Here is a 25297-nt window from a genome sequence, read left to right on the forward strand (position 1 = left end):
GTAAATCGCACCAAAAGTAGTGCATGCACTACCTTAGAAATCGGCGCAGCTCTGACAAATTCGGAAACGCGCTGATATAACTGCTGTAACTGCGGACAATAGGGTGCAACTTGCCGTGTGATTTGCATACCATACAACTTGCAAATCGCACGCCAAGTCGCACCCAGTGTGACCGGGGTCTTAGGGCCTGTTCACATTAGTACACAGTGCGGTAAACCCACATTCCCTGCACATTTCCCACACTGCATTCCAAACACACTGCCCTTGCGGTCTGCAGTTGGTGTCAATGCGAATTTCAGGACACCCCAAATGCAGGTCGCAATTGCAGTGCATTTGCCCAAACCAGATCACATGGTACAGCAGTGCCATGCAATCCAGTTGCAGTGCATTTTCAAAAGTAGTGCATTCACGACTTTTGGTGTAGTGCGGTGTGATTTCAGCTCATTTGATATTAATGGGCTAAAATCGCACTGCACTTGGATCACATGTGAATTGCACGGGAATGCACAGCATGTGCCTGTGCTATTTATAGTGTGAATGGGGCCCTCAAGCTGTGAAAAGCTACTCCAGCTATCCTCCCCATTCAAGTTGTGATTGGATGCAGTGTGTTACAATTTTGTTTAATGACGGATAGCTTCTCCACCGACCCCAACGGTCCTCTAAGTCTGCGGTGGAAGTGGTGCAGCCTTTCAAGGGGCATCAGAGCAGCCCGGGGGAGGCCATTGCCCGCCAACCCAGTCCGCCCCTTGTGTCACCCCTCTGGCGGGTGTTACCCGGGTGCGATCCGCACCCCCATAACAATGCCACTGCAGAACAGAGGGATTACCTCATCAACAAACAGCTGCTTCTTAGGTCTACTCACAGGCGAATGTTGCTCCTAAACCATGACATAGTTCTCAGCTACAGTGTAGTGTGCAGGGTGGTTCAGATGTCTGTCAGTGGGTACCTGGATTACACGACTGGTTAAATACAATTAGAAATCCTTATCTTTAAGATACTTTAGATACATTGGACTACATTAAATTGGCAAAATTGAAGCTGAGCTTTCATAATCAGCAACCTTAACAAATGTTATAAAAGTGAATACAACCTCCGAGTATTCACCAATATGCATTCCTATGTAATAGGACACATACAACTGTATAGTACTTAATTATATGTAACACATGTAGAAACCTAGCTCCATATACAATGCAAGTCAATAATACATGTGTACAATTTAAAGAATCAAGTCTATAAATCCACTCAGTTTACCTTTAATCTGAGTTTTATATAAATCGCAGTCCAATTTTGCAAGCTTTTCCCGATGCATCCATTTAGGTTTGCAGTTTCTTGTCATGTGATCCGATGAAAAATTTCCTCTCTTAAAAATACAAAGGGTGGTACTCAAACTAGTAACATGATGATTTGCTTTTAACGCTCAGTTACAGGGCCATGCAGGAGATATGGATACCAACAACTTCAGGGACTTATTAGACAGGGTAACCAACTACACTAAATAAATGCTTGGTTGAAAATTAAAGCCACTCAACAGAAAGCCTGGGCTTACACAAAGTATACATGCAAAAATATTCAACTCCGACTGGACATTAAAAATGCTCCTATAGCCAAATGGTGTTTTAGTACCACACAGCAATACACTCTGCCATCTATTTGAAAGCACTGAAGACACAAATGCCAAGCACCTCTTTAAAGACAAGTCTTCCTAATACTAATAGCTGAAAAAGCCCATAAAACACAAGCTTTCATATTATCTGCAACGCTATAGGCCTCATAAACACTGCATCTCAAAAAAAGCTGCATCATCAGGCGTTTTGAGCTTTTTTTTTCCTCTGCCTGTAAACTCTCCTCCATGTTAGCCTATGTGTTCATACACACTATGGGCAGTTTCATGACTTTAGCGGCCGGAGAGTTTACAGGCAGAACAAAAAACCCATCACTTTTGCATTCAGGAATGGAGCTTTTGAGCATAAAAAAGCCTGGTGCACCTAAACGTGGGTAAACGTATGTGTTAGTGTTAAGTGCCGTTCGCACTTGAGCATCTTTTCATGTCAATGGCCAGAATAAATTAATATTCTGGACAATTAAATGAATAAATGCCCAAGTGCTTGACGTGCTGAAACGTGCTTAAAGTAAAAGCAGCTTAGGAACGCTTTTGCAATGGCTTTTCTCCTGCCAGGTGAAAAAAAGTGTTTAGAAGAGTCCCAGTGTGCATGAAGCCTTAGTATACCCCCACTCTGGATGAAGGAGCACAGGGACACCTTTGGACAGCAGCATTGTCAGTCGGGGGGGGGGGGGGGGTTTGAGTGTCAGATTGCTAGCAGATTAAGATACAGTAACAAACTGAAGCCCACCTCCAACTCAGTATTTTTTTCTTTTTGGGATAAAGGTTCGAGATGAATAAACGCTGTACACTGTAAGCCTCCGTCAGTGGCTATTGGTTTGTTTCAAGCCTCTAACTGCTTTACCTGCAGGACAGCTTGTTCTGTTAAAAAAAAAAAAAAAAAAACTAATGCAGCCATCACATCTAAGAATTTGTAAGCTGAACTATAATAAAGTTTTACTTTTGGGGGTAATACCACTTTAACATACACTTCTGACTCATCAGCTTTAAACATACTGGCCACCTTTAAGGTTATTGGGGTTGATTTACTAAAGGCAAAGTCTGCGCACTACAAGTGCAGTTGCTCTACATCTGAGGGGAAGCGCTGCTGATTTCTATCACCCAATCATGTTCAAGCAAGGACACTGGGTTTTTTTTTTGTTTTTTATTTTCCTTGCATGTGATTGGGTATTCTTTGCAAAGTGAAGATTTAAGCCAGTGGTCTCCAATCTGCAGCACGTGGGCTGAATTTAGCCCTTTGTTAGTTTCAGTGCCCCAAGGGCCAAATAAAGACAAGCAATGGGGCAGAATTCCTTCCATTGACATCAATGATGGGGCACTAGTCCTCCCACTGACAAAGACAGGGCATTGTTTACACCCACTGAACGCCAAGACATTTTCTATTCCCACTGACCCTAGTCCAGCCCCCTAAACTCTCAAGGACAGTAAACCGACCCTTTGTTTAGAGTGTTTGGAGACCCCTGCTTTAAGCTCTGGTATATTTGCCTTCAGTAAATCAACCCCATTAAGTTCCTTGTCTGCTGTAGCATTTGCATCCAAAAAATCCATTTGCATTAGTTGTGGTTTCAAAGATATCAGGATAAGGTTGCAGAGCCAGACCTGACAAAAACCATCTTTAAAACCATCCTATCAGTTGCAGAATTCCTTTTAAGAGAAAAAAAAAAAAAAAAAGTCCTTGCATATGCAGTGTCATTAGAGTTAACGGCCACAAGTACATTGTAACTGTGTCAATGAATAAGTCAATTGGGCAAAGCTGGTTGGATTCTGTCCCAGAAATAATCCAGCATCATTCCCTCTAGCAAAATGAGAATTACACTGCAGCACTTGGCGTTAAAGACCATTAAAACTGACCATAAAGGGTTACAAGCCGAAATGTTCAAAACCTGCTTCCTGCATAAAGTCAAGAAGGTTAAAATATGACATGAAGCAACCATTCGGTAAATTTTAAATATTGACAAATGCCAGAGTCCACTTTCCCTGTACACAAGGCTGACAAATCCCACCTCTGTGTCAAAGCCATGGGAAAACAACAGGTGTGTATACAGCAGAAAACTGACACCTGGGTACATTTTCAGGTGTGCATTAAACAATGCACAATGCACACGTATAGCTTCATAGATCACCTACAAGTCAAGGGTTGTTTTCACCCAGATGGTCAGCAAACCAGTATTACATGTCAGCTGTTCAGATCATAGAAGCAGATTTCAGGCTTCATTCAACAGAACAGCAAGAAAAGGAAACAATACTATAAAATAATGTGCTCTATGGCTACCAGAAGGATGCATGTGTATGAAAAGTTGTCCACATCAGCAGAGGTGACATGACAGACCAGGCAGACCAGTTAGTGACACGGGTTTGCAGGTAAACACACAAGGGGAGGTTACCTTAAAGCCGGCATGCTGGCAGAGACCTGAGGCGATCCCAAGCGCTGTTATCCCGGGGCCGATCCTTGACACTCCTGTGTAACACTGTAGCAGCGTGCTTCCAGGCGAGCCGAGAGATGATTCCACCATGAACCGGAAGCTCCGCCCATCCGCGCCGCGATTGGCTAAAGCGCGCCTCAACCAACAGAGACCATTTGGGTAGCCAGCCCCAGGGCTCTGCAGGCTGCACACCCGCTCCGAAATCCGTATCCTATCGCCTCCTACACTGGGAACACCACATGTGGCCTGGTCCCCGGCAGGCTGAGTACAGTCCTGTACAGCCGCCATCCAGCACGGCGGAAACAATTCGGACCGATTATCCACACCTATTCATTTCCAGGGACAGCAATGCCACTGAATGAGCTTACAGACCACCGAATCCTAGACAAGACATCTGTACACCATCATTGCATTGTGTGCGACCCATGAAAACATCTACCATCTGCACAATGGCCCCACAAGCCACCCGCCATCTGCACAACTCCCCAAAAAGCCCACACAGTGCCCCCAAAAGCCACCCGCCATCTGCACAACTCCCCAAAAAGCCCCACAGTGCCCCCAAAAGCCTCCCGCTGTCTGCACGGCACCCTCAAAAATCACCCGCCGTCTGCATGACGCCCCCAAAACTCACCCGCCTGCATGGCACCCAAAAAACCCACACGGTGCTCCCAAAAAAAAAAATCACCCAGTCTTCATGGCGCCCCCAAAAATCCGCACAGCATCCCCAAAAATCACCCATCTGTACAACGCCCCCAAAAGTTTGCACAGTGCTCCCAAAAATCACCCGTCTGCATGGCTCCCCAAAAACCCACACGGTGCTACCGAAAGAGTCACCCCGTCTGCATGGCACCCCAAAAATCACCCGTCTGCACAGCACCCCCAAAAACCCACACTGTGCTCCCAAAAATCACCCAGTTTGCACAGCATTCTCAAAAATCACCCGTCTGCACAGCGCACCCAAACATAACCCAATGTCTGCACGGAACCCAGGAAAAAAAAAAAAATCACCTACAATGCCACCAAAAGCCTATTGGGGTCCCATTAAAATGCATGGTACATAAACCCGTCATCTCACATTATGGAAAACACACAGAACCAGGAGATTCCACCATGCTCAGGTGTGAGTGCAGTCTAATTCTAGTACACTGGAGGAGTAACAACTTATGTTACACCGGGACACCCAACTTTACTAGAGATTCTCAGGAGTACACTATATATAAGGCCCCGTTCACCCTGTGCTCCTTCGCTGCACTAAACCGCACCTCAGGCCTTATTCACACCATGTGCACAGACACAAGATTTTCACCACACATTCTGCAAGGGCACAAAGAAAACAATGGTTCTTTGTGTCAGACTTTTTCAACCAGGGTGCCTTGACATAATGCCTTAAAGTGGTTCTAAAGGATCAAGGTTCTTTACCTTCATGCATTGAATAAAAGGTAAAAAACCTTCTGTGTGCAGTGCCCCCACCCCCTCCCCCCCATTCCTTACCTGAGCCACCTCCGATCCAACAATGTTCATGATAGCTTTAGCTGTATGGGGACTCTCTCTCCTCATTGGCTGAGACAGCGGTGGAAGCCCATTGGCTCCCGCTGCTGTCAATCACAGCAGGGGCAGGGCTGAGCCACAGCTCTATGTGTCTTATGAACACTTACCCCTGGTTCAGATATCCACGTTCCTGTGGTCCGCATTTTGCGCAGGCAAGAGAGCCCATTCATTTGAATGGACTCCCGTGCCCTGTGACAATGCAGGGAAGAAGTCCCTGCACTTCTTCTGAAAACGCAGCCCGCACAAGAACCTCGGTTCCCAGTACGGTTGCGATTTCCAGTGCGGGAGGCGTGCCATCAGAATGAATGGCACCCGCGGCTCCGTATTCATCTGTGTAGGTGGTGTGGCTGCATGGAGTTTTGTGCGGATCTACAACGGCACCACCCGCACATATGTGAACCTAGCCTTAGAGCAACAGCTCGAGAACAAGCACGCAGCTGTGCCCCCAGGGCAAGCAGTTCTTTGGGGCCACTGCTTGAGACAGGGATCTTAAAAAGGACGGGAGCAGCTGTGTGCAAAACAACTGCACAGAGCATGTACATATGACACGTTTGTCATTTTATAAATAGAGAAAAAGGAAGCTTTAGTGTCACTTTAAAGTTTACCAAAAATTGGATAAAAGCCAGCAGATGGATCAAACCTGCCTTTTAGTTACATAAAGCCACAGGCTTTCATTGTGTGCCATTAAAACCTTCTAGCAGTTGGCAACCTAACAACCAACGACAGCATCAGCTGAGAGGATGTTGAGCGCCTGCACAGCATCCTTGTTGGCTCCACCCTGGCCCCTCTCCACTAGCACTGGGGTCACATTAACTGAGTGAGGGTGAGCAACTGAGGGAGAAGAGAAACATTGGAATACTAGTCAGTACCAGCCTGCAAAGGCATGTTTGCTTTGTAGAAATAAATTACCTCCAATGTTGGGAGTCCCATGTGTGTGGATGTTGCTGCGTTACATAAAACTATTCTTTTTTTTTTTCATTTTAGTCTAGGGTGCTTCGAGACTACAGAATTTTAAAGGGTGCCTTGACTGAAAAAGGGTTGAGAAACACTGCCCTATGTGCCCTAGTATCATGTGAAGAATTCTGCAACATGTATGCAGTTTTCTCTGCGGGAAAAAAAAAAAAACTGAAGTGACATCAACATTGTGGTGTGAAACAGGGCAAGAGAGAAAGTGATAACACAGGGTGTGATGTCTGAGCATTAAAAAAAAAAAAAAAAAAAAAAAAGTGTGTGAACGAGGCCATAAAGTTAGTAAAAAATAAATTCTTTAGCCTAGGTTCACACATATGCAGTCCAAATTTGATCAGTTTTGGTGCGAGTGCAATCCTGGTCAACATATATGCAGTTTGCACTGTCCGAATTTGGATGACAGTGTATTGAACAGCAAAATCAGATTGCATGGCCCAGAACTCACACACGACCCTTTTTGCAAAATGCAGCGTGGCTCAACAGCATATATCTGAACACCCCCTGGTTCACACCAATGTGCATTTTACTGCTTTGTGCAGAAACGCACTACAGTCCATTTAACATGGTTTCCTGTGAGACACATTAACATCTACTGTATGCTATTTTTTAAGCTGCTGTGTTTTTGGAAAGGGTCAGGGATTTTTTAAAACACAAAACAGCGTTTTTACTACACTGGCGTTCAATAGAGACGCTGCTGCAACGCATGTAGTGCATTTTTGCCACATTTAGCGTTCTTATTCTGCCCAGCAACAAAAACATTTCCCTTTTAACAAAAAAATAAATGCGCAGGGAAGGAAAAAAAAAATGCAAGTCGTGGCAAAAACGCATGTGCAAATAAGTAAAACACACTGCAAAACAGACAAAAAGCACACTGCATTGGCATGAGCCAGACCTTAAAAAGTCCTGCTTGCAGCATCTTCAGTGCCCTCTTTGAAAAACACAGCTTCCATTGAAGACTATGGGACGGCAGCAAACACGTTTAACTGCGTTTCTTGAATCATGCCAATTTTTTTTGCCAGGTGACCAGGGATGAAAACCTTTGGAAAATACATGTAAAATGCTTTATGCGTTGTGTTCGGTTTAACCACTTTCCCGCCAGAGGATTTACCCCCCTTCCTGACCAGGCCATTTTTTGCAATATGGCGCTGCGTTACTTTAACTGACAATTGCGCGGTCATGTAATGCTGCATATAAATGAAACTTATGTCCTTTTTTCCCCCCACCAACAAATAGAGCTCACTTGGTAGTATTTGATCACCTGTGCATTTTTAATTTTTTGTGTGCTATAAACCGACAATTTTGAAACAAAACACAATATTTTACTTTTTGCTATAAAACCTCCAGTAAAAAAATCCCAATACATGTAAATTAATTGGTTTACGTGAAGGTTAGAGAGTCTACAAATGGCGGTATATATATACTGGATTTTTCCTTTTTTTTTTTTTTTACACTAGTAATGGTGGTGATCAGTGACTTATAATGGGCAATCTGATACTTGGGGGGGGGGGGGGGGGGACTAACTGCCACTGACACTAATACAGTGATCAGTGCTACTAACTAAAAAGCACTGACTGTACTAACACTAGGCAGGAATGGGTTAAAATCTGGGGCGATCAAAGGGTTAACCGTGTGCTGTTTTACATCATGTCCTTTGTGTTTTACATGGGAAACATGCTGCTGTGTATTTCTCTGTGCAGAGAAACATACAGCAGCATGTTACTGCTGGCAGGAGAGAGACCTGTGTTTACACACAGGTCTCTCCACTGTCAGTGTTACTCGGCGACCGCCGTGGAATCTACGTCCGAGACCAGACGATCAACATCTCTACAAAAAAAAAAAAAAAAAAAAAACACACAATCTCTAAAACACAATCTCTAAAAAACACAATTTTTTCTGCATACTACAGTTTATAATGCACCAGTGTGAATGGGTTTTACCATGGTTTACTTTGTGCCAAACAGACCAATCAAATTTAATATAGACAGTCTCAGAAGTAGGTCTAAAATTTCAACTTCACATATAGGAGAGACAAAAAAATTACTTAAAGGGGTATGAGACCCAAAATCAAACCAATTGCAGCTTACCAATTCTTAGAGGTGGTCGCTGCATTCGTTTTCTTTTTTTCATCTTTCTCTGTTCCATTTTCAGTCAGCAAAACTAGCCATGCATGAATCTAAATTTATCCAGTTCAACAGGGACTAGCTGAATTTCAATCCATGTATGGCCATTGTGGTTGAACGAATGCTTACCTCCTACCTGCTAGAAGCGCACTGCACAACACACTCCCTGGACAGAGATCAGGCTCTCTTGTTGAGAACCCCAAGTTTTGAATGTTAGCACTGGACAGTCTCCTAATCACAGCGATGAGTCAATAAGCCGCCAACCCATATGTTTACTTCCTCTTCTGAATGAAGAGTATGTATGTATATATATATATCTAGATCAGGGGTGGGCAAACTTTTTGACTTGAGGGCCGCAATGGGTTCATATATTGGACCCGGGGGCCGCACCAAGACTAGATGAATGATGTGTATGTGTCATCCATAGTAAGTATAGTAATATTCCCCCATAGTAAGCATAGTAATTCATCCCCCCTATAGTAATTCATCCCCCCTATAGTAATTCATCCCCCCTATAGTAATTCATCCCCCCTATAGTAATCCATCCCCCCTATAGTAATTCATCCCCCATATTAATTCATCCCTCATATAGTATTTCATCCCCCACAGTACTATTCCCCCCCAAGTAGTAAGCCAAGTCCCCCCTGTGTCAATTCACTTACCTTTGCTCCACGCGTTCCTCTCGCCGTGTTCCCGCGCCGTTCCGGTCTTCAGGGAGGACTGTGAGAGGAGCCTAGCTCCCCTCACATTCGTCACGCTGCCCCGCCTACACACATCCTGACAGCCAATGTATCACGCTCTGCGGGCCGGATTAAAAGGTCCGCCGGGCCGTATACGGCCCGCGGGCCGTAGTTTGCCCATTGCTGATCTAGATCAAGGTTTAATCTAGGTCAGTGGCAAAGTTAGTGTTAGTATATTTTTGGTAGGATTTAAATAAATAAAATTAGTATCTCTGTGGTTTAAGTAGGCAAATAAAAAAAAAATGCACCATTGTTTCTGGGCCCTACTACGGGTAGATACAACACACATTTATTGTGGGTTGTACTTTGGTGGTAAATTATGTTAATAGCAAGAAAGCCAAATTTAAAAAAAAAAAAATATATATATATATATAATTTTACTAATTTGAGCCAGTTTTTCTTTGGTAAGATTTAAAAAAAAAAAACCCACAGGAGATATTCATTGCCATTTACCACCAACAAAAAGCCCAATTAGTCCTGAAAAAAACAAGGTATAAGCCACCTGGATATACAAAGTAGTTGTGATATGTACAGTTTTACTAACGCAAGTCAAAAGTTTCGAAATTGTGTTCAGCCATTAACATTTGTTTTACCCCAAGTTACTAAGGGGTTAAACACTGACATGGGTGCTTACAATGATCAGCTTTTATGTAATACCTTTATCCCAAAAGGAACAGAAAGCTGTTGCTGTAACTGCTTATAAAGTTTTAGCTGGAGTTTAGCTTCAATTTAGTAATGAATCTAAATCTGCTAGAATAGAAAAACACCCTCTTCCACCCAGACTGACAATGCTGCTGTCCAAAAAGGTGTCTGTTGCTCCTTCATCCAGAGCAGGGGCACTCTAATACAGGTGGTGTGTTACTGGCGGGATCACTCATAAAAGGGTTACTAAACATACAACAGTAAAATCAGTCTGTAAAGTATGCTTGGAAGGGGTTAATCCTCTGCATTGTGTAAAAAGGCTGTTTAATCCTGTTTTCTCTGCCTCTCCTCTTGTTCAAATGTCCACCTGGTGAGAGAGACTGAACCGGTAAACACATGCACATGCTCAGTTTAGTGTGTCTTGCTAGAGAAGGTTTTTCTTTTTTTGTTTGCTTGTGGGGGTTTTTTTTGGGGGGGGGGGGCACGGGAGTACATGTGATCAGCACAGGGCAATAAGCACTGTCCAGACAAAGGGTCAGGGGGGTTCAATTTATATTTACTAAAATAATTACACTTCCATGTTCTGTGTACTGTGGAACACCAGACAGAGTGAATGCAGGGTTCTATAACAATTTAATTGTCAAATAAAATAACATTCTGTTTGACACAAACCATAAAAATATTATATAACAGGTAGTATCAAGCATTTTACTGGGAGTCTCAAATTACCTACCAACAGCACTATAGTGCAGGGTAGATGATCATGCAATACATATTAATGATCGCAAATGGCAACTGTTTAGAAAGGTGATTGCTGTCTATTATGCTTACTTAAATTAAAAAATAAAAGCATAATTGTTTTTAAATTGGTGTTATTTTGGTAAAACAAATTTCGGATGCAGACTTGAAAGTGTAGTTTTGATTACAGAGTATATTACAAGAAAATGTGGGTGTAGGGGTAAATTTACTCTGGAAGCGCAAATGTGGTAGGCAATTTCTGGAGGAAATGTTCTGTGGAATTATACATTTGTAGGATAGGATTAAAAGTGCAATTTTATAAATTTAACAAATAAAAAAAAAAAAAAGTGTTTTAGGAGTCTGTTGGATATGGCCTCATCATCCATATTACTTGGGAAGTACTACAACACAGAACGGTTACTGTAGTGTGATATTCTTCTCATGGTGTGTATATATTGTATATAACTTCAGCTCAAAGTGGGCAGCACACATCAGAATAATAGCACTCACTTTGCTACTAACTATACTGAAGTCAATTCATTGTGACATAACAGGTCAAACAGCCAGACTGGATTGTCATTCAGCAGCAAGCACATTTTCTAGTCTCCTTCTGAGCAACGACAAACAGTTTGTTTTAGGAAAATAAAGATAAAAATGTTTCCTTGAGCAGTTATGTTCTCTGACTTCAATACAGGTTGTAGGTTCTTTAAATATCATACAGTTTTTTTTTTTCTTAACATCCAGTAAGTGATGCTAACATTTTGAACAGCACTTGTTTATTTATATGAGCTCTCACTGTGCCCTCCATTTTTTCTGTGCTCTTGCTGGCTGGAACAGCCTGCACTCTAGGGGGGCAGAAGTCCAAGTTCATCTCATGGCATTTATGTAATCTGTAACCTCTGCAACAGTGTGTATTTGTTCATCCAGGCAAACCTATTTTGAAGTCATCCTCCAAAAAAACAAAATATAAACCCAGTCCACAATCTGTACAGATAGCAGCAGTAATTATATACAAACTAATCTTAATCAAAATGAATGTTAATACACAACGTTTGCTAAAAATATCAACAAAGTAACCCTTTTTACTTGAAGTCACGCACTTTATTCACTTTGACACTTCAGGTTTACTCTGTTGATAGTTTAACCACTTGTCTACCGGGCACTTGTACCCCCTTCCTTACCAGGCCAATTTTCAGCTTTCAGCGCTGTTGCACTTTGAATGACAATTGCGCGGTCATGCAACATTATACCCATTTTTTTTCTCACAAAAACAGAGCTTTCTTTTGGTGGTATTTACTTGCCACTGGGCGTTTTACTTTTTGCGCTACAAAAAAAAAAAAAAGTTTCTTTGTTTCTATTATAACATTTTGCAAACAGGTAATTTTTCTCCTTCACTGATGTGCGTTCATGAGGCTGCACTGATAGGCAGCACTGATTGGCAGCACTAATGAGGTGGCACTGACTGGGCGGCGCCAATCTTCAGGGCACAGATGATTGGTGCCGATCACGTCTCTGACAACTGCCGGTTCTCGGCAGTACTTTCCTCACGCTCTGACAGCGTGAGGAAAGTGCAGCCGAGAACCAGCAATTACATTTCCCGGTGATCAGCATGTCATTGGACACGGCTGATCACGTGGTAAAAGGCCGCTGTGCCTGGCCTTTTACCACATCATGTGATCAGCTGTGTCCGTAGGACATATCGATGACGGAGATTGCCAAGTGCACGAGAGCGCGTTCTGGGAGGACGTCATATGATGGCCTCCCAGAACTGGCCGGCCACAGTGCAGCCATCATTTAGCTATCTGCGGTCAGCAACTAGTTAATACAGATTGGTACCCATGTTTTTCATGAGCCTCAATCTTCAATACTACAGTTGGGATAAATCACTTGCTGGCTACATGTATCTCTCAGGAGCCAACAGTGAGACTTGCTGCAAAAGCGGGTTTGAGTCATGTTGGACATAAAGCTGGGTATACATGAATCAAAATTTCAAAACCATGTGTACCCCTCTCTGTTCCACAGAAGCTGAGTGTCAGATCGGCTTCTGCTGAAAAAACATTTAATCAGCCACTTCAGCCAACGCCCACAGCGCCAATCAGTGTATTCTGATGGGAAGGGGAGAATCCCTGCTGTCAGAATACAAGTGTAGCATCAACATAGTCTGCAAGGATGCAGGGATCTGAATTTTTTAGTTCAACCTCTGGTACCTGCCTCCCCAAAGATGCCAATTCCTCACGGGGAGCAGGGGACCAGTACTTAAAGTAGAAATAAAGTCTATTTTTTTTATGTTTTAACTACAGGTAAGCCTTTAATACGTTCCACAAGCTATGACTAGCCCTTGGGTGGTTCAGTAGATATGCAGCTGGCTAAAAGGATAGATACCAGAGTGTGGTTATAAATGTGGTTAAAGGAGGGAACAGAAACCAGTCACTAGTGGTGTACCCGAAGGCTCTGTACTAGGTCCTGTTCTATGTAATCTATATACAAGTGATCTAGCTAAAGGTTTGTTGGGTAAGGTAATGTCTTTTTGCTGATGACAACAAAGGTGTGCAACAAGGTTGATATCCCGGGAGATGTCTGTAACATGGAACATGATCTGGCATTGCTGGATATGTGGAAATTGCCATTTAAATGTTTCTAAAATGTAAAATAATGCACCTAGGGAAAAAGAATCCCTTGAGGGTATGTGATGCATACTAGCACATTATGCTCCTAGTTGTAGGGAGGTTTTTTGGTTTTTTTGCGGTTTACTACCACTTTAAAGAGGAATTTCCCCTTTTGGGTGGAGCTCTGCTTTAAGTCTCCCTCTTCCACATGCCAAAAAATAAATATATATTCAAGTAGAACTAGGAAATCCACAAGCATAGACAAACAACTCTTGTATGGCGTACACACCTCTGCACTCGTGTGCATGAACCCTAAAACTTGGTGGAGAGCAATTAAAGTGTTACTAAACCCACAACAGTAAAATCCGTCTGTATATGCAGTAAAGCATGCTTGTTATACTCACTGTGGAACCTAAGAGGTTAATCCTTTGCATTGTGTAAAAAGGCCATTTGATCCCATTTTCTCTGCCCCTCCTCTTGTTCAAATGTCCACCTGATGAGACTGAATCCATAGCCACATGCACATGCTCAGTTTAGTGTGTATTGCTAGAGGGTTTTTTTTTCTTTCTTGGGAGAGTGCATGTGATCAGCACAAGGCAATCAGTACTGTCCAGACAGAAGTTGGGGGTTTTGCATCCTCCTACAAGCTTTAACCAGTGCTCTGCTGAAGTCGCAAGACTGCTCTAACTGCTAATGAGAAAAGGTATTTAGCAGTTTATATTTACTAAAATAATTGCACTTCCATGTTCTGTGTACTGTGGGAGCCCAGATATAGTGAATGCAGGGTCCTGGGTTTAGTAACACTTTAAAGTTGCTTAGCATATCTCCAATTATACACCATTAAAAGAAAATCAGCAGTGCAGGTCCCATATTCTACATTGACAGGCTTCCTTTAGGGTTAAAAAGGAAATAGAACAAAAGAAAGCTTTCCACTGGCAGCAAACACTAACCTTTTTCTTTTGTCCATTACTTGACTTTCTCTTGAACCCATGATAGGGGCCTTGTAGGGTTAAAGGCAAATAGTAGTAATGTAGTTTTTGGATCAAACCATCACAGCAATGAGTGCAACTTTGTCCACCAAGGCCGAGGTCTCAGATTTGATTCATGCCAGCTAGTTACTTCTCAAGATATCCATTTAGAAGCGACATTTGCCGACCTCTTATTTTTCTCAAGCTAGTTACCTGGCTTTCATAAGGACACAGGCTTTAGAGCTTCAGTACCTCAGTTAGTAATCAAGAATATGTAGGTGGGACTTCTATGCATACTTGTTCCAGGTCAGTGCAAACCTTGTATGCCAGGCAGCTAGCATTATGAAGTGGTCAGCAATGACACCCTCCATCCATGCTGGTTATATATTAAGTCATTTCACCCACATTAAAAAAATAAAACAAACATGATCAATGCAATTTACTGACAAAAATCTTCTGACACCCTGAAAATAATTCACGCGTTGGGGTCCCTTTTCATTTCAAAAGCTGGACAGGACCATCAAAAAAAAAAAAAAACACGGAGGGGGGCTAGTTATGCCCTACATGACTCAAGTCATCGAATAAATAGTAAATTAAAAGGCCAACAAAAATAATTCCAAGTCAACTCCGAGGTGTACACATGAAAGGAGTCTTTTGTAAAAAGGGTCTTCTTTTGCACCTCGGACTAGTATCGAAATTGGTTATCTTTGGACCCCAGACCACTCATCCTACTGAATTTTAGATAAAAATTGCAGAACATGCTATGGGTGGAGGGTAGCATTTGAGAACACTCCCGTCATGGCAAGAGAAGTGAAACTCTAAAAACCACATATGCACCAGGCTGACCACACCCATGATCGACAGACAACAATTTGGGCAGACTCCACAAATAGATCTTAAAGTGACCCTATCATCACTATATAAAAATAATGTCTGCCAACAAATGAAGACACTATATACCATAGCTAAAAAAAAAAAAGTTATCAGGCAGGTGACCAGGTATGAATATTTTATATACGGTTTCTCTGACCACTGGTTTCACAGTCACCACTAGATGCACCTACCACTTATAGGATTTTCTCAATTACTAAAGCAAATCTGGCATAAAAGTGCTCTGTATCCTGTACATGTTAACGTTTGAGTAACATTTACTTGCATGGTTTGGCCTCTTTCACACAACCGTTCCACTCAGGTCCACCTATCAGTTTCGCAGGCGGACCCGACAGTTCATTCATCCCTATGGACCGGTGTAAACAGGCTTGCGTCCGTTTACACCCGCTTACCTCCAATCCACTAAAAAACAGGAGGATCTGTTTTCTGTGTAGGCAGACCGGATTGGAGGTAGTCAGATGTAAACAGTCCCCTCCCACTACTTGTACAGCCAACTGAGCTAGTTAGCCGCTCGGATTGCTTGTACAGGAGGGCCAACCACCAGCTCTAAAAACACAATAACAAAACAAAAAGAAAAAGGGAAAAAAAAATAAAAAATTGGTACCAGGGTGATGCTTACAGGCAGTACCATCTCCAGTATAACAACCGCAGGTCCAGCAACATACGGTTACGTCACTGGTCCGGAAATTATAATTATTTGTACACAATTGTTTGGAAAATATCATTGTAAAATCTCAAGCCAAGTTTGTGGCCCATGTCCCAGGAGAATCATATGTTGGCATTCTCATTGTCTGCCTGGTGACAAGTCCTTTTTTTGTAATTAAAGTGATATTAAAAAAGGTTCGGTTTTACACAGAGTAGCCCTGGCCCTCTTATTTGCTGGTTCCAATCCGGTGCTCCTGGCCCTGTTATGCGGGCACTAGTGCGTGCTCGCTACTGAACATGGCTCTGTGAATCCATACGCCTCTGCCTTGCCCCTCGTCCTCTCCTTATTGGCTCACTGGCTGTGATTGACAGTAACGGAAATCAATGGCTCCTACTGTTGTCCCAACAAATGAGAGGGAGTCCCAGGACAGCTGGGGACTCAGATAAGTATGAGGGGGCGCTGAGGGGGGCGTAGCATACAGAGGGTTTTTTTTTTTTAACCTGCATGCATATATTGCATGAAGGTAAAATATATATTATATACACACACACAAAGTTCTTGGCACAAACATATTGGTTGTGCCAATAAATTGACATGTTAACAGATATACAATACTGCATTCGCTATTGCAGCTTGTTTGTTTATGCGGAAAACATTAGGCTTAGTGGCTACTGTGCAATTGTTTATTATAATTATTTTTAGTTATTAGTTACTACACATCACTAGTAAACGGGGTGGATAAAAATCAATGATTTTTTTAAAAAAAAAAATAAAAAAAAACAGATTTTTTTTTTTAATTAAATTGGATTTATTTTAAGTAAAATGCTTTTTGGAGGAAAATATATTACCATCCAAAGGTTATTCCATCATGAAATAAAGATTCGTTTTTTAATTATGTAGAATAAGGCTGTATATGTTTAATTTTTTTGGTAAATAAATTCCATTAATCCATTCACAATGTCATGCTCTTCCAGAGGTTTCTGTAAGATTATTGGGCAGTTTCTCTGCCTACAAGATATTATCACAGATGTTTGGTTTACTTTTGCAGTTCTCAAACTGAATTTGACTCAGCGGAGATCACATGCCTCTTCTTCACAGCAAAAATGTTAGAACATGAACAGAGTTAAGAAAAAGACCTTAATCCTAACTTCTACAAACCTATGAATACAGAATCGGCCCCTTCAGTGCTAAGTTTCAAGAAGTTCAGTGAATAGAATAGAAACAATATTTTTCTGATTGTTTGGAGTGGAATAGATCTGCACAAGAAGAAAGTGAAACGAAGTGTGAGGAGGAAGGGGCTGACAGTCTAAGTTTCTGAAAATATATATATTTTGGTTAACAAACATGGATGTTTGTTTAAGCAAATAACATATGCTGTAATGTTATTGTTTCAGTTGAATAAATCTATTTAAATTGTTATTATTAAGGTAATGATTATTTTTCTCCTTCCTAAGTACAACAGAAAAGTTGTCCAAATATGAATGATTAACCTATTAAACTGGGGATAAAAAAACTAATATGAAAAGTTGTTGTTCTAAAAATCTTCATCTACTTGCATATTAAAGTTATACCAGCAAGAATTAGTCTTTATGTAGAAAACTATGATTTAAATCAAGCCTACCCTGCTAGTAAATCATATTGGGAAACATATTTCCAAAAGATTACTAATTAGTAAAATAGCTGCTGATCTATATTTTTCCAGTAGATGGCACCATAATCCCAACATTATTATCCATGCCAAGGACAAATTCACATTGTTCACTGCTGATGAATTCTATTGGAGCATGAATTTGAAATTACATGGCATGATTAACTACTTGAGAATGATCCGGGACTGTCACAATTTACTGCTTTATAAAAATTCCCCGTTATATCAAATATGAAGCACAGTTTGAGAGTGATGTTCAACTGATGAACAGAACCAAGTATTCTCAAAAGCTTATCCTCTGAATATTTCCAGTAAAGACATTAAAAGGTTACATGTTTACAGATTTTTTTCTCTCCTAGCAATGGCTAACAGGACACAGTATTACAGGCTTCTTTATTTAAAGTGGTATAAAACTGAAAAACAAACATTATATTGCAGATAAATTTCAATCTCCATTATCAATTCTTTGATGTGATGGCTTCATTTGTTTTCTTTTTTTAGGCGCTCTAGTTTCATTGGGCGATCTGGTCAGTAAGCCTTTTTTTTTCCAAAAGAACAAGCTCTCCTGCAAAACGTATCAGTTTACAGCAGTGGGTCACAGGCGTGTACTTAGTTCTGCACTCCTGTGACCCAGATTCAGCCGACCACGAGCTAAAGCCAGCTGACGCCACAAAGATGGTAAAAGCTCTGTGGGGATCCCAACAATAGGATCTGCCTAGATGGATGCCCAGCAGCTGGCCAAGCCTCTCCAGCATGCTGCTGAGAGACTGAGCCAGCCACTCCTGTCCCTTCCACAGCCCAGTGAGCACTGGAAGGGCAGAGCAGAGAGCTGGTGACTGACAGTCACGGCTCTCTGATCAATGAAGACCGAGAACTGAGCAATCAGCACTCTTTGATCGCTTGCCTCTTGGTCTTGGAGGTGGTGGGGGAGTAAATGCAGCCACTTAGGGGAGTGTGTGTGTTTTTTTTAACCCACAACTTTCTCTGAAGTGTGAAAGAAGGGAAAAGGCAGAGTATACAACGGCTACTCCCTAGGAATTTGTGTTTGGGAACATGACTCTATACCAGTGGTTCTCAACCTTCCTAATGCCGCGACCCTTTAATACAGTTCCTCATGTTGTGGTGACCCCCAACCATAAATTATTTTTGTTGCTACTTCATAACTGTAATTTTGCTACTACTATGAATCGTAATGTAAATATCTGATATGCAGGATGTATTTTCATTGTTATAAATTGAACATAATTAAAGCAGTGATTAATCACAAATATTGTTTGCAGTATTTGATGATTTTACATTTACCCAGTAATTAGAATTCATGAAGTGTCATTTTACCTCCAATACTGCTGCTTTCAACACAGTAGCAGCTTTCTACACAGTAGCTGCTTTCTACACGTGTGACTGGTCCACATAATTACATTATGGCGCCAACCCTGTCACATACACCTGTATTTTTACGGGGTGTACGTGATGGGGTTGGCGCAATGATGTTATCACGCCGGGTACTCGTATGTGGGTGTAGCTGCATGTGGGCGGACCCGCCTGGAGACAGATAGAGGAGCGGTGTCTCAGTTCCTAAGACCTTCGGAAATATGTGTCTTCCGATGGTCTTAGGCGACCCCTGTGAAAGGGTCATTCGACCCCCAAAGGGGTCGTGACCCACAGGTTGAGAACCACTGCTCTACAGTTACAAAGTTACACTAGAGGAGTAAAATAACACTTCTCTGCAGTATGTGTCAGTCCAATTTAGCAAAGGAGGTCAAGGATTTTTAGAAATCAGCTGCTCTTCTCAAAACCCCTACAGAAAGAGGTGTTCAAATCAAGTACACTCTAGGCACATGTGAAAATCCTGCATTTTCCCTGACCCAAGGAGCACAGCTTACCCACTCAGTAATCCCACATGTTATCTTTTTTTCAGACAGTTGCCTTTCTAGATAAATCCCTACCTATGCACTCTTTCTTCATAGTCTTGATTCAGTGCCTGCAGAGATAAAAGCTATGTTCACCTACTACGGCCTTCTTACAGTTCACAGAACAGAACTGCAGCCGTAAGCACCTACAGCTCCAGAATAAAAGGCATTCTAAAGCCAGCCACAGATGGTTCAAACCTCAGCAGGTTCAGCAGGGACCGGCCAAGATTTTATTTCATTTATTACAGCTCCTTCTATAGCACCGTCAATTTATGCAGTGCTTTACATAAACAGTGGGGATCGAAAGTTTGGGCACCCCAGCTAAAAATTTGTATTAATGTGCATAAAGAAGCCAAGGAAAGATGGAAAAATCTCCAAAAGGCATCAAATTACAGATTAGACATTCTTATAATATGTCAACTAAAGTTAGATTTTATTTCCATCATTTACACTTTCAAAAGAACAGAAAACAAAAAAATGGCGTCTGCAAAAGTTTGGGCACCCTGCAGAATTTATAGCATGCACTGCCCCCTTTGCAAAGCTGAGACCTGCCAGTGTCATGGATTGTTCTCAATCAGCGTCTGGGAAGACCAGGTGATGTCAATCTCAAAGGTTTTAAATGCCCAGACTCATCTGACCTTGCCCCAACAATCAGCACCATGGGTTCTTCTAAGCAGTTGTCTAGAAAACTGAAACTGAAAATAGTTGACGCTCACAAAGCTGGAGAAGGCTATAAGAAGATAGCAAAGCGTTTTCAGATGTCAATATCCTCTGTTCGGAATGTAATTAAGAAATGGCAGTCATCAGGAACAGTGGAAGTTAAAGCAACATCTGGAAGACCAAGAAAAATATCAGACAGAACAGCTCGCAGGATTGTGAGAAAAACAATTCAAAACCCACGTTTGACTGCACGATCCCTCCAGAAAGATCTGGCAGACACTGGAGTTGTGGTACACTATTCCACTATAAAGAGATACTTGTACAAATATGGTCTTCATGGAAGAGTCATCAGAAGAAAACCTCTTCTACGTCCTCACCACAAAAATCATCATTTGAACTTTGCAAATGAACATATAGACAAGCCTGACGCATTTTGGAAACAAGTTCTGTGGACCGATGAGGTTAAAATTGAACTTTTTGGCCGGAATGAACAAAGGTACGTTTGGAGAAGAAGGGGCACAGAATTTAATGAAAAGAACCTCTGTCCAACTGTTAAGCATGGGGTTGGATCAATCATGCTTTGGAGTTGTGTTGCAGCCAGTGGCACAGGGAACATCTCACGAGTAGAAGGAAAAATGGATTCAATAAATTTTCAGCAAATTTTGGATGGTAACTTGATGCCATCTGTGAAAAAGCTGAAGTTAAAGAGAGGATGGCTTCTACAAATGGATAATGATCCTAAACACACCTCGAAATCCACGGGGCATTACATCAAGAGGCGTAAACTGAAGGTTTTGCCATGGCCTTCACAATCTCCTGACCTCAACATAATTGAAAATCTATGGATAGACCTTAAAAGCGCAGTGCGTGACAGACAGCCCAGAAATCTCAAAGAACTGGAAGACTTTTGTAAGGAAGAATGGGCAAAGATACCTCAAACAAGAATTGAAAGACTCTTGGCTGGCTACAAAAAGCGTTTACAAGCTGTGATACTTGCCAAAGGGGGCAGTACAAGATATTAACTCTGCAGGGTGCCCAAACTTTTGCAGACGCCATTTTTTTTTTTTCTGTTATTTTGAAAGTGTAAATGATGGAAATAAAATCTAACTATTGTTGACATATTATAAGAATGTCTAATCTGTAATTTGATGCCTTTTGGAGATTTTTCCATCTTTCCTTGGCTTCTTTATGCACATTAATACAAATTTTTAGCTGGGGTGCCCAAACTTTCGATCCCCACTGTACATTGTACACACACGATATTCAAACCATCTATGGGCAGGTTGATTGTTGTACGACTTGGGTACAACCAGCATTGTCGGATTTTGCGTGCGATCACGGCTAGTGGTTATGATAGCAGCTAGCAGTAATCACTGTATTCTCCCCCACCAGGAGAACAGAGTAGCTCCGTGTAGACTCATGGCTGCAGGAAAGAAAATAGCAACATGTGTGGCCTGCCTAAAAATACTAAACTAAAGGAATGCAATTAACATTTGTTTGGTTTTTTTCTTAGCTTTCTGAATAGCATTAGCAGTTCACTAGCTAAGTGAAATGTGTTAGTTACATACACTTTAAATGCCTTTTGAAGCAACAAATAAGATTTTCTGAATGTGTTAAATATACCATTGAAAAAAAATATATATATTTTTATTTTGCCCTTGTTCAACGGACCTAATAAAAATAGCAGTTGATCACACCTGAAATCTTGTGAAGCTGATAATTTTCTGTACTCTCTGCCTCTGGACTCACAGGAATCACACTGCTACTTCAGCTGAAGTAGCACAATTGCAGTTCAAATCACATGCGATTCTTTATGGTGCAATTCAGGGTGGATTTGATTTAAATCAAACGGATTTAAATCACTAGTCAGTAAGGCTTGATTTAAATCATAGTTTTCTACATAAAGACTAATTCTTGCTGGTATAACTTTAATATGCAAGTAGATGAAGATTTTTAGAACAACAACTTTTCATATTATATGAAAAATAAATATGCAGCGCTTTTGAAATTAAATATGAACAAGCATAAAAAACAGAACATGAACAGCATAACTGCATGACAAATTCAGTCCATATTGCATGGTGCGATAAAGTGATAGGTGCAATTGTCCCAATAATTCATGTTCAGAGAAATTCGTGACTCTTGTGATCTCGTGATTTGTACAAATAATGCACTAACCAGATAGCGCAACCAATGCGCATGGAGCAATTAAGACCCGCTCCTGGTGCTCTGGACTTGTAGTATTAGGAGGATGTCATCTGCAGGTTTGGCCACCAGATGTCATCAATCCAGGTATATGGGTAAGTCATCCACCAGAGAGATCATCAGCGGGGGAGGGGGTGATCATGCATCATTCCCAAATGGACGTAACCTTCAAAAGCGGGCTCCCATAACATAGATGAGACCCAGAGAAGCCTCTGATAGTGTAGTATGTTTATTAAGTAAAAACTTACACCAGATACAATTGGAGGAAAAAAAACTTACATCAAAGCAAGGTCAGGCCACCAGGGTGTCAATCAGGATGGCTTAGTGGTATGCATACACAGGTCAAGGGCACCTCCCTAACGCGTTTCGTGTGCAAAACACTTCCTCAGAGGGAGTGTGCCCGTGATAAATGATACTGCTTATCATTTATCACGGGCACACTCCCTCTGAGGAAGTGTTTTGCACACGAAACGCGTTAGGGAGGTGCCCTTGACCTGTGTATGCATACCACTAAGCCATCCTGATTGACACCCTGGTGGCCTGACCTTGCTTTGATGTAAGTTTTTTTTCCTCCAATTGTATCTGGTGTAAGTTTTTACTTAATAAACATACTACACTATCAGAGGCTTCTCTGGGTCTCATCTATGTTATGGGAGCCCGCTTTTGAAGGTTACGTCCATTTGGGAATGATGCATGATCACCCCCTCCCCCGCTGATGATCTCTCTGGTGGATGACTTACCCATATACCTGGATTGATGACATCTGGTGGCCAAACCTGCAGATGACATCCTCCTAATACTACAAGTCCAGAGCACCAGGAGCGGGTCTTAATTGCTCCATGCGCATTGGTTGCGCTATCTGGTTAGTGCATTATTTGTACAAATCACGAGATCACAAGAGTCACGAATTTCTCTGAACATGAATTATTGGGACAATTGCACCTATCACTTTATCGCACCATGCAATATGGACTGAATTTGTCATGCAGTTATGCTGTTCATGTTCTGTTTTTTATGCTTGTTCATATTTAATTTCAAAAGCGCTGCATATTTATTTTTCATGTTTCTATCTGGGTCCCAAGGTTACCTTTTATGCTAGCTGCTTCACCTATGTACTCCCAGCGCTCTATTACCTACTTATAAACTTTTCATATTAGTTTTTTTATCCCCAATTTAATAGGTTAATCTTTCATATTTGGACAACTTTTCTGTTGTACTTAGGAAGGAGAAAAATAATCATTACCTTAATAACAATTTAAATAGATTTATTCAACTGAAACAATAACATTCCAGCATATGTTATTTGCTTAAACAAACATCCATGTTTGTTAACTAATTTGGCTAAACAAATATATATATTTTAAGAAACTTAGACTGTCAGCCCCTTCCTCCTCACACTTCGTTTCACTTTCTTCTTGTGCAGATCTATTCCACTCCAAACAATCAGAAAAATATTGTTTCTATTCTATTCACTGAACTTCTTGAAACTTAGCACTGAAGGGGTTGATTCTGTATTCATAGGTTTGTAGAAGTTAGGATTAAGGTCTTTTTCTTAACTCTGTTCATGTTATAACATTTTTGCTGTGAAGAAGAAGCATGTGATCTCCGCTGAGTCAAATTCAGTTTTGAGAACTGCAAAAGTAAACCAAACATCTGTGATAATATCTTGTAGGCAGAGAAACTGCCCAATAATCTTACAAAAACCTCTGGAAGAGCATGACATTGTGAATGGATTAATGGAATTTATTTACCAAAATTATTCTACATAATTAAAAAACTAATCTTTATTTCATGATGGAATAACCTTTGGATGGTAATATATTTTCCTCAAAAAGCATTTTGTTTAAAAAAATCCGATTTAAATAAAAAAAAAACGATTTAAATTAAAAAAAAAAACAGATTTTTGCAATTTGATTCCATACAAAAAGGTGTTGGTCTCAGGTGTCGAAGCATTTGCACGAGTACTTAGTATCTGCACCGCGCTGAGCGAACTGTTGCCGCTTTATAAATACTGTATAATATTAATAACTGCTATCAGTGTAACCCTATATGCATGTGCAGTTCTCCATATTCTCAACGTGAATGACAAGCGGAAAAAAAAACAAAAAAAAAACGCAAACAGTGGAATGTGTGGTTATGACATATCGCGCCTCCCCCACCAACCTTAAACAAAGCATGCATTTTAGTGTACAGGCTGGTGTGAATAGGACCTAAAAGGTCAGAGAAGAACATGGCACCATGCCATACAAATGAAAACTGATATCAATCCAAATCACTGGCATTACTAAAAAGCTGACCCATATGGCAACATGCAGAAATTCTCATTACAAACAAACCACAAAAGAACTGATGTCCTGAGCCACTTCAAGTAGAAGTAAATCCAAATCTAAATACGATTTGTCTAAAGTACTCTGTATCAAATGTTTTTCATATGCTTTGTTGCATGTCAGCACTGTTGGTCTCCTTCTGCCTATACAGATGCATTCCAGCAATAATTGCATATCATTGCAACAATGTATACTGACTCCTGAAGCAGTTGAATACCATTTCAGTGTAATAGGCAGAATTGGGGTTCATTAGGTCTTTCATCATTGTTGCATGTATACCAGCATTATAATTATGTATCAATAGGATCAGAACATTTACAACATAGTGGTGTATGATACAAGCTAGGAGGAGCACTACTTTTAACTCATGGGTTTTGTATTTGGGTGCCATTTATTGCACTTCCTTTTTAGTACAAATTATGATTTTTAATGGAACATGGCAGATTGATATGTCTCTGTTGGAACCCTTAAAGTAGTAGTAAAATCTTATTTAATACTTTTACCTACAGGTAAGCGAATAATAAAGCTTACCTGTAGGTAAAATGAATAACTCCTAAATGTGCACCGTTCAGGAGATACTGGCTCTTTTTGATAGCCGGCACATGCTCTCTGAAGGAATGGCATACCCGTGT

At 41.1% G+C, this 25297-nt stretch overlaps 1 protein-coding gene across 2 annotated transcripts in view; it reads right to left on the bottom strand.

The window, feature by feature from the left end:
- The window catches only part of ADK (adenosine kinase), a 308889-nt gene that overhangs the window by 277569 nt on the left and 6023 nt on the right, over positions 1 to 25297 (bottom strand). Inside the window, exon 1 of one of the 2 annotated variants that reach the window (XM_089682590.1) lies at positions 4009 to 4152. The exons of the other annotated variant lie outside the window; for it this stretch is intronic. Coding sequence (XP_089538716.1) covers positions 4009 to 4022 — 14 coding nt within the window. The 5' untranslated portion in view covers positions 4023 to 4152. Of the gene's footprint in view, positions 1 to 4008; positions 4153 to 25297 lie in introns of those variants that run through there. 2 annotated transcript variants of the gene reach the window in all.

This window comes from Staurois parvus, unplaced genomic scaffold (assembly GCF_062004578.1).
Source record: "Staurois parvus isolate SC_StPar_1 unplaced genomic scaffold, SC_StPar_1.0 ptg000291l, whole genome shotgun sequence".
In the NCBI taxonomy this organism is placed as follows: domain Eukaryota; kingdom Metazoa; phylum Chordata; class Amphibia; order Anura; family Ranidae; genus Staurois; species Staurois parvus.